Genomic DNA, 12,313 nt, shown 5'->3' with positions numbered 1-12,313 from the left:
CGCTGTCTCGCAACCACCGTTCTCGTTGTTGTTGTCCGCAACGTCCAAAGAAGATTTTTCGCCATGTGCGCGCTTGCTGCTTTTGATTCCTTCCTTCCTTCAGTGTGACATCTTGACTGACATGACACACACACACACACTCACAGCAGCGCAACAGCACAACACGTACTCACGTAGGCACATGGCATGCCAGCAAGAGCAAGCAACCCACCAGCTCTCTCCCTCCCTGCTCATGATCACATGCACGCACGTACATGCATCTCTCTTCTTCTCAAAGAAGTTCTGTACACACAAACAAGCAAACACACCAAACAGCCAAACGAGGGGCGCCATTCCACACGACAGGGTTGCTTCTTTCTTTCTTGCATTCATAGATGCTTCTCTATGCTTGTCATTCATTTAGAGGCAGGGGTGGGAGAGGTACTGGGTCGGGGTGTCGGCACAGGTTGCGTTGCCTTGAACAAGATAGATGGAGTTGTCTGCGCAGTTGCACAGGGTGAAGCTGGTGAGGTTCCCGCTCGAGACGGCGTCTGGTCGCCGCAGCTGGCGCAGGTTCAGGAACATCCCGTCACCCCCGGCGTTGAAGCTCGACTCCAGGAAAGGAATGGCGGTGACAATGTCGTTTGTGTTGACAAACGTCAGGTTGTTCCCTGGCCCGCGCGCTCGCACGTGCACGTGCCCGTGGGTGCTGCTCAGCGTGGTGTCGAGGAACGATGTTGCAGTCAAGCTGCGGTCCGATGTCACCACCAGTGGCTCCCCTGCGTTTGCTTCAATTCGCGTCGCTTCCACCTGCATGCAAGGCACAATGGTTCGGGGGAGGGGCAGCAAAGCGGAAAGATGAGGAGGAACCAAGGAGCACAGTGAGAGAAACTTTACGAGTACTCTCTCTGCCACGTGCATGCATGCAATAGCTGGTTTGAAATGCGGCCATCGCACTCACGCCAGCGATGCCAAAAGAGAGAGGGGGGGGAGCCTCACACACACACACACACACACAAACACACACCCGCATACACACGCACACACACACATTCACGCGCGCCTCCACTCTCCACCCTTCCCAAACGACCTTTGCCTTTGTTCCTCTTGTCTGTTTGAGTGCACACAAACCTGTGGGCGAGCGGTGATGTTGTTTTCGATGACGAGGGCCTCGGACGAGAACTGTGTTTGTTCCGCATCACCAACAAAGTGCGCCGTCGATGAGTCCTGTTGCGCAGCGAATCGACCGGGGCAGAGTCGTAGTTGAGTTGGTGTGCACATGATGGATGAGTCATTGAGCGGCAGAGAATGGCTTGAGCAAGGGTCTCAAAGAGCAGAGCGCCACAAAATGGTGCTTGGCTTGTACTCTTGTACTCACTGGCAGTCCAACTCAACGGGCTGACCTCGGGGGTGACGCGAAGGCGCGGAGAGCTCAGGTGAACGTCTGCGCCGCCAACATCAAGGGTTGACTGGGATGACTGCGATTGGCTCAGCGCCCGAAACCGAACCTACCCATCGTGCGTGAGAAAGGAAGGAGGTGAGTAAGTCAGGGAGACAGAAAGGACGGAAGACGGAGGGAGAGACAGGGAGACAAGAAGAAGGCATGCTCGTGCCAGCAACGCGTACACAGTACACACAGGCACACACTGTACACACGCACACGCATGCATACTCACACGCACACGCGTACATACTCACACCCGCACACGCGTACATACTCACACACGCACATATACACCCGCACCTGATCAGATCTGAAGATTGTTGGATTCTCCGGTGCACCGCGAACAATGTAGACTTCTGCCTCACCCCGCACAAACACTTCGTCTGCACCAAACTCGTGCAGGAAGCCCACGGTGTCGCCATCAATGACCATGGCGTGCATGCCGCGCGAGTCGATGTTGAGCTGGTTGATGATCCAGATGCTGCCGATCAGTGCGGTGATGGACAGCAGCCCACACAGCACCACGAGGCCAACGACGCACCACAGGCGCCGCCGCCGAAGACCAACGGGATAGGTCTCCACAAGAGGGTCGTCCTGGCCCTGCACGTTGAACCCAGAATACCTGCACGTGGTTGTTGTCGTTGTTTGAGTGAACAAGTCTGTGAGTTGTTGCGCGTGCATTTTGTGCATGCGCGCTGTAGTGCTTGCAAGCACGGGCATGGAAAAGCTGAGCAAGAAGAGCATAGCGATGCGCAAGCAGGCGAGCAGGCAAGCGGGCAAGCAGGCAATCAGGCAAGCACGCATACAACTTTGCACACACGCACGCACGCACGCACACACACACGCACACACACACACACACACACACACACACACACACACACACACACACACACACACACACACGATCATACGCACCATGACTTGCTGCCTGGAATGTATTTGCTTGATCCTCTTCGAATGCGGCCGGAGGTGCCATAGAGCGCATCGTCATCTTCTCTGCGTGGAACCACTTTCCGCTCTGGTGGCGCGTTCTTGGTGTGCACCGCACCTCTCTCAAGGTACCGTCGCTCCGACATCCTTTTTTTTGGGGGGGGGGGAACAGATGCGGTTGGCAGAACGTGCCATGTGCAAAGTGGGTGATTATGCTTATGAGAACGAGAACGCGGGCGTTGGTGGTTGAGCATCATCAGCCATACACCAACCAACAGCACACAGGTGCAAAGCACACGTTCTCATCCACAGCACATCACACCATACCACATTATCACAGGCCCACACATACCTGTTCCAGCCTGCTGTGCTGCTTTCAGTTCGCGCAAGCCTTGTTGATATGGATGGGGTGGATGGGATGGTGCTCGCTTCTCTCGCCTGCTTCTGCCCTGCCTGCTTGCTTGTGTTGCTTCTTGCTTGCTTCTTGTTGCTTGCTTTGTTTCCGTTGCAAAACATGCAAACCGCACCTCTTCCTCGTCAGTTTTTCCTTTTCCCCCCTATTTTTTCCGTTGCTTGCACGCAAGCACCAAAGACGAAGCGCACAAACAAAGCAGTCGCTGTCGAGTCGCTGTCGAGTCGCTGCCACTCTCAAGCTCACCTCACACACACACCCACCCTCGCTCACATCACGCACACACACAGACACAGACAGACAGACACAGACACACACACACACACACACACACACACACACACACACAGACACAGACACACAGACGGATCAGCGCATCAACAAACGAGCTCACGAGCACGATGGCAAAGGATTCGTATGTGGTGAACCCTTCGCCGCCACAATCGCCAAGGCGGCGGAATGTCACGCAACGCAGCAACGGCAACAACACCCAGTCAAACAGGTTCAACACCAGCACCAGCCGAGCTTCAAACCTGTCCACGTCGTCGCCAACCTCACAGGATGACCTGGACCACCACATGGTGAATGTGCTGACAACGCGCGTTGGCATCTACGGCTGGCGCAAGTACTGCCTGTACCTGAGCGTCCTCTTGCTCGTCTGCCTCAGCATCATCAACCTGGGCATGCTGGTGTTCATCTTCCGTGTCATGGACCTGAACGAGGACAGCGCGGGCCCGCTGCACTTCCAGGACCAGCGCCTGCTTGTGCGCGGCCGCGCCGAGTTCACCAACGGCATTCTTGCGTCAAACATCTCCGGCTTCGACAACTCCACCCTGCTTGTGGAGAGCAACCAGCAGATCATCCTGCGCTCCTTTGAGCCTGTGGGCAACGACCGCAGCGAGCTGGTCATGGACGGCGTTGCCGTGGACGTGGGCGCGCGTACATTTGACCTGAGCTTCATGGGTGACACCTACTTCTCCACCAGCCAGGCCGAGACGCGCATCACGTCCAACGACGTGGTCGTCCACACAGACACGGGCATGCGCGTGCGCGGGGTGGTGCAAACCTCGACCATCGCCAACTCGTACGAGGACGCCGAGGGCCTGACCCTGCGCAGCGTTGGGCAGGAGCTCCTGCTCACCGCCACGGAGAACGTGACCCTGGAAAGCACCACCAACAACGTCAACATCAATGCCTTCCAAGGCGTGCACCTGGAAGCAGAGCAAGGCGACATTGTGCTCAGCGCAGACAACCTGGAGTTGCAGAACCTGCCCACAGCTGCGGGCCCCAGCAACGCTTTTGCGCTTTGCCTCTGCACGAGTGGCCGTCTCTTCCGGGTGGACTCCTCCATCACCTGCGAGGACGGCGCAGCGACCCTCTGCTAATCCCCTTTCCCTCCCTTACACTCTCTTGATAATAGACCTACGTTCTACCATGTTCCAGCGTCTTTGCGTGCATGTTGTGCTTCGAGATGCGAGCTGATGATGCACGAGGGTGAAGGAGGGTGAAGGAGCAAAAAGGGTGGTGTTCAGTGTGTGTGCGCGTGTGCTGTGCCTGTGTGCGTGCGCGTGTGTGTCTGTGTACATGATTGTGTGCTGTGCCTGCATGTGCACTGCAAGTCGGCATGTATGCTGGTATGTCTGTCTTTCTTCGTTTGCAACGAATGGGTGGGAGTAGTGGAGTGTGTGCGCGTGTGTACAGAAGCTGAGAGGAGGAAGGTGAGGAGAAGGGACGGCTGGAGAGGGTGGGTGCCTTGAGTCCTTGAGTGAGTTTGCGTCGGTGTTCATGTTGTGGTTGCGCGTGGGTGCGCTGTCTCGCTGTGCTACTGGCCAATGTCAGAACGTAAACCCTTAAACCATCATAGCCTTGCGCGAAAAACGGCGCAATCTCAACAACAACAACAGCGACGCAACAACACAGCAACAGCAAGAGAGAAAGATGGGCCGAGATGATAGCAGCAGCACGCCCGAGCCTGCTGCGCGGTGGATAAGCACCCCACCAGGGCACCACAGGCCACAGGGAGCATACACGCACACAGCAGCGATACTGGCGCACGTACAACGCCAAAGGGCGCTGGCAGCGGCTGTGGCGGAAACCACGGAAACCACGACAACCAACAGCAGCAGCAGCAGCAGTGGTGGTGGTGGTAGCAGTGATGCACAGCGACATGGTGCAGGCGCTGCTGTGGACTCTGATGGCAAAGCGCTCAGCAAGACGTTCCAACCAGCTGTCATTGACTGGGAGCACATTGACAAGACCCGCTTCTACACCCTCGCCCCTCTCGCAGGCATCCTCACTCGCATCATCCTCTACCCAACAACCCTCGTCAAGACGCGCCTTCAAGTGCAGAAGCAGGTGTGTTCATGTGTGTGTGTGTCTGTGTGTGTCTGTGTGTGTCTGTGTACGTGTGTGTGTGTCTGTGTGTGTGTGTGTGTCTGTGTGTGTCTGTGTGTGTGTGTATCGTGCGTGTAATGTAGCAGGGGCAGTCGTATACATGAGCTCACGCTGTGACGCTGGTGTTGACGACAGCGCTCATTCTACAACGGCACGGTGGACGCGTTCCGGAAGATCATCAAGTATGAGGGCGTCCGTGCCCTCTACAAGGGGTTCATGCCAAACCTCCTCAACGTCGGCGCCGGCCAAGTGTAAGTGTGAATGTGTGTGCGTGTGTGTGTGTGCGTGTGTGTTCATATGTGTGCGTGTGCGTGTGTGTATGTGGGCGTGTGCATATATTGGACTGTCTCAACTCATACACATGTGCGTACTTGCTCTCGCAGATACATCACATCGTATGAGGGCCTGAAGGACCAGCTGCAGCCGTTCATCTCCAGCGAGTTTTCACGCAACTTGCTTGGCGGCGGCCTGGCCTCTATGGTCTCCCAGGTCGGGTTGCGATGCTGCAATGCGCCCGCGTGGCGACTGCAGCTGCAAAGTGACAACTGGACTTACCAAACACTCGCCATTCAGCACACACACACACACACACAGACACACACACACAGACACACACACACACACAGACACGCACAGACACACACACAGACACAGACACACACACACACACACACACTCTCTCTCTCTCTCTTTTCTCACCCCTCACGCCCCGCTCTGTCTTTCTCCCCCAACTCAACCCCCCCCCTCTCTGTCTCTGTCTCTGTCTCTCTCTCAACCACACCCGAGCAGACGATTGTGGTACCCGTGAACGTGGTTTCCCAGCGGCTGATGGTTCACGGACAGTCCATCACCATGGGCGAGCGCATGGAGCCGCTGACGGCGCGTGCACTCGTCAGGCAAATCTACTCATCGCAGGTGTGGCGTCACTTCACATAACCTGCACTGCCTGATACATGCTTGACGTGCCGTGCATGTTCTCCTGTCGTGCAACCACACGGCGGTCTCGTTCCCTCACCACCAACACCACTCATGCATCCCTGCACCTGTCACATCACGTCTACGTAGGGTCTGCGAGGGTTTATGAAAGGCTACTGGGCGTCTGTTGCTGCATTTGGCCCGAGCAGCGGCCTCTGGTGCGTGAGCTGTGCCATGCATCGCTTATTCGTGAATGTGTGTGTGTGTGTGCAAGTATATCGATAGGCATTCCAAGATGCACCCATTTCCGCTCGTTAGCGCACTCCTTCACACGCGACTTTGCTTGTGCGTGCACAGGTGGGCATCATATGGCGTCATCCGCCGGTGGCAATCAGGTGCGTGTACTTGTCATGTACCAACATCGGTCACGCGCTTTTTTTTGCACGCGCAGTCGTGCTTCTCGGCACAGCCTTGCACTGCAGTCCACATTCAGGGTCATACGTGTACGCACACACACACACACACACACACACACACACACACACACACACACACACACACACACACACACACAAACAAACAAACAGGTACCGAGGCAGTGCGCCAAGGAACGTACACGATTGCGCTGCAGGCGTTGGCGGGAGCGATGGCTGGAGCCATCACGGCCGTCACCACAAATCCACTCGATGTTGTCCGCGCACGGCTCCAGGTGATGGGCTGTCTGTAGGCGGTGCTGAGGTGCTGAGGTGCTGTGTGTAAGTGTTGTCGGTGAGGTGGTGTGATTCTGGGATGTGTGCATGTGAGGTGTGTGTATGTTGCATGTGTGTGTGTGTGTGTGTGTGTGTGTGTGTGTGTGTGTGTGTGTGTGTGTGTGTGTGTGTGTGTGTGTGTGGTCAGTGGCTGTGTTTGAGTCGAGGCTACAGCGAATTGCAATTGCGGCTGGGCACGCATCATCACCTCACCATGCACCACACTGCACGTTCGCCACCCATCTTATGTCACCAGGTGGAGGGGCGTGCTGGCGACAAGCGTGGGTGGGCGACCATCTTCGGGGAGCTGTGGAAGGAGGAGGGTGTTCGTGGCCTCTTCAAGGGCGTGTCTGCCCGCGTGTTTTACATGGGATTCAACAGCCTGCTCATGATCACCACCTACGAGGTAATACGTTACTTGAACGTGTGTGTGTGTGCGTGCGTGTGTGTGTGTGCGTGCGTGCGTGTGTGTGTGTTTGCGTGAGAATGTGTGTGTGTGTGTGCGCGTGTGGATGTGTGTTTGCGTGAGAATGTGTGTGTGTGTGTGTGTGTGTGTCTGTATCGAGAAATGGTGGCTCCAATGACATCCTAACCCTCCGCTAATACCACCACCGCCATCACCACCACCATCATCCCCATCACCACCAGACTGTGAAGCGGTTGAGTCTGCGTGAGGACGCCGTGACGGAACAGGACGTCGCACTCGAGGCGTGCTCCTGAACACACACGCAGACACACACATACACACGCACACACACACATACACACGCACACACACACACACACGCATACACACACAATTGCAGACACACACGCACAATTGCAGACACACACGCATACATGTATCCAGGCAGATTAGGTGTTCAGGTTACAAATGCCAACGGTCACTGACGTACTCACTGCACACATTATCACTCATGCCACACAGCGTGCGTGTATTGTGTGGGTGGGGTAATGTGTAGTTGCTTGTTAGGCTGGCTGGTTAGTGCCACTGCGTGTGATGTGGTTTCGGTGACAGAAGAGGGAAGAGCATGCAGTGGACTGAAGCAATGATTGGTGATTGGTTGTTTATGGCACCAACTGGGGTGTTGTTAATGAAAAGACGAAAAGGCAAGACAAACACCGCAGATCGCGTCCGTGCCACAGCACGAGCTACGATGCGCACCACGCACGGACCACCCACCCACACATTTGACAGAAACACCACTACGTGAGCACACACACACACACACACACACACACACACACACACACACACACACACAGGCAGACAGACAGGGTGGGCCTAAACATTCAAGTCTAAAGGTGTGATGGAGACAGTGCTATGACAGCGATGCGACCACACTGTCCATTTGTGCAAGCAGCTCTTCTTCCCCAAGCTGAAACCTGCCGGGGTGAGTGTGCACGTGAATGTGAGTGTATGAGGCAGTCAGTGGGTGGGCACGACAACAAGCGAGAGACCTCACACACACATACACACAAACACACACATACACACAAACACACACATACACACTTTACTTAGCTGTGTGCAGCGCAAACATCACCGCAGACTCCTCATGCAGACTCCTCATGCAAACACCCCTTTCTTCTTCTCCTTTCCCCACACCTCGATTGCTTCCAGTTGTCCTTGAGAGCAGCGAGCACACGTCCCATATTGGGGCCTGGTTTAAGGCCGTGCTGTATCAGTTTCTGTCCGCGGCGAAACGACACGTCATGGGCGATTGGTCCCGGGGCATGAGAGAAAGGACACAGCAGTTGATCGCGCGCGCGCGCGCGCGCGTGTGTGTGTGTGTGTGTGTGTGTGTGTGTGTGTGTGTGTGTGTGTGTGTGTGTGTGTGTGTGTGTGTGTGTGTGTGTGTGTGTGTGTGTGTGTGTGTGCGTGCGTGTGTGTGTTTTCACCTTGCCGGTGATGGGGAACTCGGGGACGGCCCAATCTTGCATGGCGACAGCGATGTCAAGCTGTGGTGTCGGAGAGAAGGGCGAGCAATGATGCAAGCTATCAGTCACACTGCTCCTGCCGTCCACACCAGGAAACAAGCAAACAAGCAACAAGCCAACAAGCAAACACACAAACACGCAAACATGCAAACACACACACATACATGGCCCTGGTAACGGCAGAGTTGGGTGACGTATGTGCGATTAATTCCGTCCACAAGGAGATCTTGCGCCGAATTCATGCACACATCCACATCCCTGGGTTGAACATCGAGACAGGGACAAGCAGTGTTCAATGCAGTGTTAGAAAGGAAGCAAAGGACAGTGTGAGCAATGTGGAGTTGACGCTGACAATGCAAATGCTGAGCACAAGGAAATAGGTTGATGGTGGGCTCATGCACGCAGACACAGACGCAGACACAGATACAAACACACGCACACACACGCACACACACACACACAACACACACACACAACACACACACACACACACACACAGCACAGACACACAGACACACATTGTGCGCACCTGTGTTGAATGATGAAGAGCCCCAGCTTGCGCTCTGCATTGGATAGGCGCCAGGCAGCAGCGACGCCCTCAAACTGCTGCACGTCGTCCACTAGCGCCGTCAGCGCCGTAGCGGGCTCGAGCTCATACCTGCAGGCAACGCAACAGCCATGCGGAGGTGAACGAAAGCGCGGACTCGAGAGAACACAGCACGCGGCAGCAGCAGCAGGTCATCACAAGACATTCCACATGTCAACACATACACAACAACAACAACAACAACAACAACAACAACAACAACAACAACAACAACAACAACAACAACAACAACAACTTAAACAACAACAACTTAAACAACAACAACCTGTGAACATGACGCAGGCGCTGCAAGTGGTGCTGTTCCACGTTCGCAAGCTGAATATGCGGAAGAACACCGCATGCTTGCATGCACTCGACAAGCTCCGGTGCACGTGCCGTCTAGGAAATAGAAATGAGGAGAGGAGGTGTGTGTGTGTGGTTGAGGCAAGGATACATGCGCATGATGCAATGATGAGCCGCATGCGTGGGTGAGTGTTGCGTTCTTCTTCAGCGAATCGGCACAACGGGTGGAATCTCTGTCACGCAGACATACATGCACGCACACACGTCTGCACAACAACACAAGCACGCAGCGCAAAGGGCATGTTACCTTGAGGATCTTTGACATTTCCATCCAGATGCGTTCACCGGAGACAGATTCCAGTCCCTGGACATTGTCCGTGATTGCCTAGGTGGTGATGTGTGGAGGAATTAAGTCGTGTACACATGTCAATAACACGTGAAATGCACTGCATGTGACGTGATGGAGATGGAGAAAGAGGAACACAGAGAAGCAGAGAACAATACACCCACCCACACACACACACACACAATCGTGCCTGAATTTGAGCGGGCTCGTGGTTGTTGTGGCGGCAAACTTTTCCGTGGAAGCGAAAGTAGCGGAGAATGCGAAGAAAATCCTCTTGGATGCGCTGGGCCGGATCACCGACAAACACAATCCTGGCACGGTGGTCAGCCGACGTGTTAGTCAGCAGGAGAGAGGCACAGTGTACGAAGGGACACACAGCCACAAACTTGAAAGACAGAACACCGCAGCAAGAGTGTACACACATACACTCATACAGACACATAGGCACACAAACACGTATACACACAGACACACACAGACACACAGACACATAGACACACAGACACACAGACACATAGACACACAGACACATAGACACACAGACACATAGACACACAGACACACAGACACACACAGACACACACACACACGCACACACACACACACACGTAGACACAGACACGCACGTGGACAGCTTGTGGGACTGACTTTTCCTGTGCGAGGTGGTCCCTGCCGTCAAAGTAGTCGAAGATGTGTCCATCGAGGTCCATGCTCATGGCATTGATGGTGAGATCGCGGCGCTCTGCATCAAGCTTCCAGTCATCGGTGAAGCACACGGGGCCCGTGCCCTCCGCCCCTTCGTGGTCCAGGCGCAGTGTTGTCACTTCATATGGCACGTTGTCGATGACAGCGGTCACGGTGCCGTGCTGCAATCCCGTGAGGACGACGCGCACACCGCGTGACTCCAGCAGCTGCTGCGTCTGCTGAGGCAGGGCTGTGGTGGCAAAGTCGTAGTCCTTAGGCCACCGCTCCAGCAGGATGTCCCTCACAGCACCGCCAACGAGCCTTGAGAACAACCACGGTCAAATAAGCAAGGAAGCAGGCATGAGTGGGTGTGAGTGATGAGCGAGTTTGTCTTGATGAGCGAGGGAGAGCAAGACGCAGCACAAACACACAGACACACACAGACGCACACGCAGACACACAGACGCACACGCAGACACACAGACGCACACGCAGACACACAGACGCACACACAGATACACACACAGACACACAGACAGGCACACACCTGAACTCATGGTGGTCCTCTTGGAAGATGTGCTTGAGCTGCTGGACCGCTGGGGTGCCCAAAATCTGCTCCCACCAAACAAACCCATGTGGCACAATGCGTTGGCGTATGGTCACACGTAAGCAAGTGGCACGACAAAGCACACAAGCAAGCAAACAAGCGATCCTCCACACGACCAAACACGCCCTCTCATATCATCACATGCCCTACGAGCCACAAGCGTCTGCGCACAGGAGGGGGGTATTTCATCTCTTTTCATCTCATCTCATCCCATCACGGTTCAGGCACATTGACCCCCCCCCCCACACACACACACACACACACACACCTTTTGTTTCACTTCTTGTGAGGTTGGCATGGTTGGTTGAAGGTTGCGCCTTGTTAATTGCAAGACAGGGCGCCGCCAAGGCCGGCCACGAGTCGCTGCACCAACACTCCAGCAGCAGCAGCAGCAGCTTACACTTCTTGCACAGCAACCACCACCACTTACACCACCAAGCACTGCGGCACAAGCAACTCGCCCCAACAGCATCCGGCCCTCTGTGTCACCCGCGATTATTGGTTGAAAATTTTCACAAATCCTCACAACTTTGCTTGTTCCGCTTGGTGTTGGTGGTGTTGTGTGGTGGCTGCCTTCAAGCGAGCCAGCTAGCTTGGCAGCCTTCGATTGTTGCCTTCTTGCCTGCTGTCGCTCCCACGCTTTTGCGTGCCCTGCTTGTCTTGGGTTGGTTGGTTGGTCGGTTGGTTGGTTAGCCTGTTGACAGCTCGGGGGGCAAACCAACAAACATGGCAAGCAAGATTGCTTCCATGAGCAGAGATGAGCTCGTGGAGCGAACCCAGAAGCAAATGCTGTTGATCAAACGCCTCAAGGAGCAACTGGACGATGCCAAAGCCAAGCTGGAAGCACAGCAACCGGAGCAAGCGTCACAGGCTAAGGACGATGATGGAAAACCAGGGACAGCCGACCAAGCTCACCACCAACAACAGGTGAAGCAGCTGCAGGATGAGGTCGTCAAGTACAAGAGATTGGCTGTGAAGCTCAAGACTGTCAGCGAAGGGAAGGACAAAACGGTGCGTTGC

General features: G+C 55.1%; 5 protein-coding genes across 5 annotated transcripts in view; 3 read left to right on the top strand and 2 right to left on the bottom strand.

The window, feature by feature from the left end:
* Positions 1-68: 68 nt before the first annotated feature.
* PTSG_10962 (uncharacterized protein) lies at positions 69-2,881 on the bottom strand. Its single transcript, XM_004987832.1, has 6 exons — positions 2,709-2,881; positions 2,342-2,503; positions 1,724-2,045; positions 1,383-1,487; positions 1,111-1,206; positions 69-789 (listed from the first exon to the last, which is right to left on the bottom strand). The coding sequence occupies exons 1-6, from the start codon at positions 2,870-2,872 to the stop codon at positions 400-402; spliced, it is 1,239 nt and encodes a 412-aa protein (XP_004987889.1). The 5' UTR covers positions 2,873-2,881; the 3' UTR covers positions 69-399.
* Positions 2,882-3,169: 288 nt separating this feature from the next.
* On the top strand, positions 3,170-4,153 carry PTSG_10961 (uncharacterized protein; the record flags this gene model as incomplete). The annotated part of the gene is made up of 1 exon (XM_004987831.1): positions 3,170-4,153. The coding sequence occupies one exon, from the start codon at positions 3,170-3,172 to the stop codon at positions 4,151-4,153; it is 984 nt and encodes a 327-aa protein (XP_004987888.1).
* A 467-nt stretch (positions 4,154-4,620) lies between these two features.
* Positions 4,621-7,605, top strand: PTSG_10960 (uncharacterized protein). The gene is made up of 9 exons (XM_004987830.1): positions 4,621-5,123; positions 5,298-5,413; positions 5,546-5,651; positions 5,952-6,077; positions 6,228-6,295; positions 6,435-6,472; positions 6,665-6,786; positions 7,083-7,232; positions 7,475-7,605. The coding sequence occupies exons 1-9, from the start codon at positions 4,707-4,709 to the stop codon at positions 7,544-7,546; spliced, it is 1,215 nt and encodes a 404-aa protein (XP_004987887.1). The 5' UTR covers positions 4,621-4,706; the 3' UTR covers positions 7,547-7,605.
* Positions 7,606-7,880: 275 nt separating this feature from the next.
* PTSG_10959 (CCA-adding enzyme) lies at positions 7,881-11,779 on the bottom strand. The gene is made up of 11 exons (XM_004987829.1): positions 11,562-11,779; positions 11,234-11,298; positions 10,651-11,007; positions 10,193-10,313; positions 9,964-10,041; positions 9,640-9,752; positions 9,297-9,425; positions 8,932-9,025; positions 8,729-8,788; positions 8,436-8,518; positions 7,881-8,212 (listed from the first exon to the last, which is right to left on the bottom strand). The coding sequence occupies exons 1-11, from the start codon at positions 11,763-11,765 to the stop codon at positions 8,149-8,151; spliced, it is 1,368 nt and encodes a 455-aa protein (XP_004987886.1). The 5' UTR covers positions 11,766-11,779; the 3' UTR covers positions 7,881-8,148.
* A 261-nt stretch (positions 11,780-12,040) lies between these two features.
* The window catches only part of PTSG_10958 (uncharacterized protein), a gene marked incomplete at both ends in the record, with an annotated part of 6,718 nt that continues 6,445 nt past the window's right edge, over positions 12,041-12,313 (top strand). The window contains one exon of the mRNA XM_004987828.1: positions 12,041-12,304. Within this exon, the coding sequence (XP_004987885.1) occupies positions 12,041-12,304 (264 nt within the window). The remainder of the gene's footprint in view (positions 12,305-12,313) is intronic.

This window comes from Salpingoeca rosetta (assembly GCF_000188695.1).
Source record: "Salpingoeca rosetta unplaced genomic scaffold supercont1.40, whole genome shotgun sequence".
In the NCBI taxonomy this organism is placed as follows: domain Eukaryota; class Choanoflagellata; order Craspedida; family Salpingoecidae; genus Salpingoeca; species Salpingoeca rosetta.
Note: the sequence above shows the minus strand (reverse complement) of the source record. Positions and strands in the feature narration are given on the sequence as shown.

Coding starts and splice junctions, on each gene's coding strand:
- PTSG_10962 (XM_004987832.1), bottom strand. CDS start 2,872: ATGTTTTGCAACGGAAACAAAGCAAGCAACAAGAAGCAAGCAAGAAGC. Junction 2,046..2,341: donor ATTCCAGGCAGCAAGTCATG/GTGCGTATGATC, acceptor AACCACGTGCAG/GTATTCTGGGTTCAACGTGC. Junction 1,488..1,723: donor CAATCTTCAGATCTGATCAG/GTGCGGGTGTAT, acceptor CACGATGGGTAG/GTTCGGTTTCGGGCGCTGAG.
- PTSG_10960 (XM_004987830.1), top strand. CDS start 4,707: ATGGGCCGAGATGATAGCAGCAGCACGCCCGAGCCTGCTGCGCGGTGG. Junction 5,652..5,951: donor TGGCCTCTATGGTCTCCCAG/GTCGGGTTGCGA, acceptor ACACCCGAGCAG/ACGATTGTGGTACCCGTGAA. Junction 7,233..7,474: donor TCATGATCACCACCTACGAG/GTAATACGTTAC, acceptor CATCACCACCAG/ACTGTGAAGCGGTTGAGTCT.
- PTSG_10959 (XM_004987829.1), bottom strand. CDS start 11,765: ATGCTGTTGGGGCGAGTTGCTTGTGCCGCAGTGCTTGGTGGTGTAAGT. Junction 9,753..9,963: donor AAATGTCAAAGATCCTCAAG/GTAACATGCCCT, acceptor TCTATTTCCTAG/ACGGCACGTGCACCGGAGCT. Junction 9,026..9,296: donor CTCTTCATCATTCAACACAG/GTGCGCACAATG, acceptor TGTTCAACCCAG/GGATGTGGATGTGTGCATGA.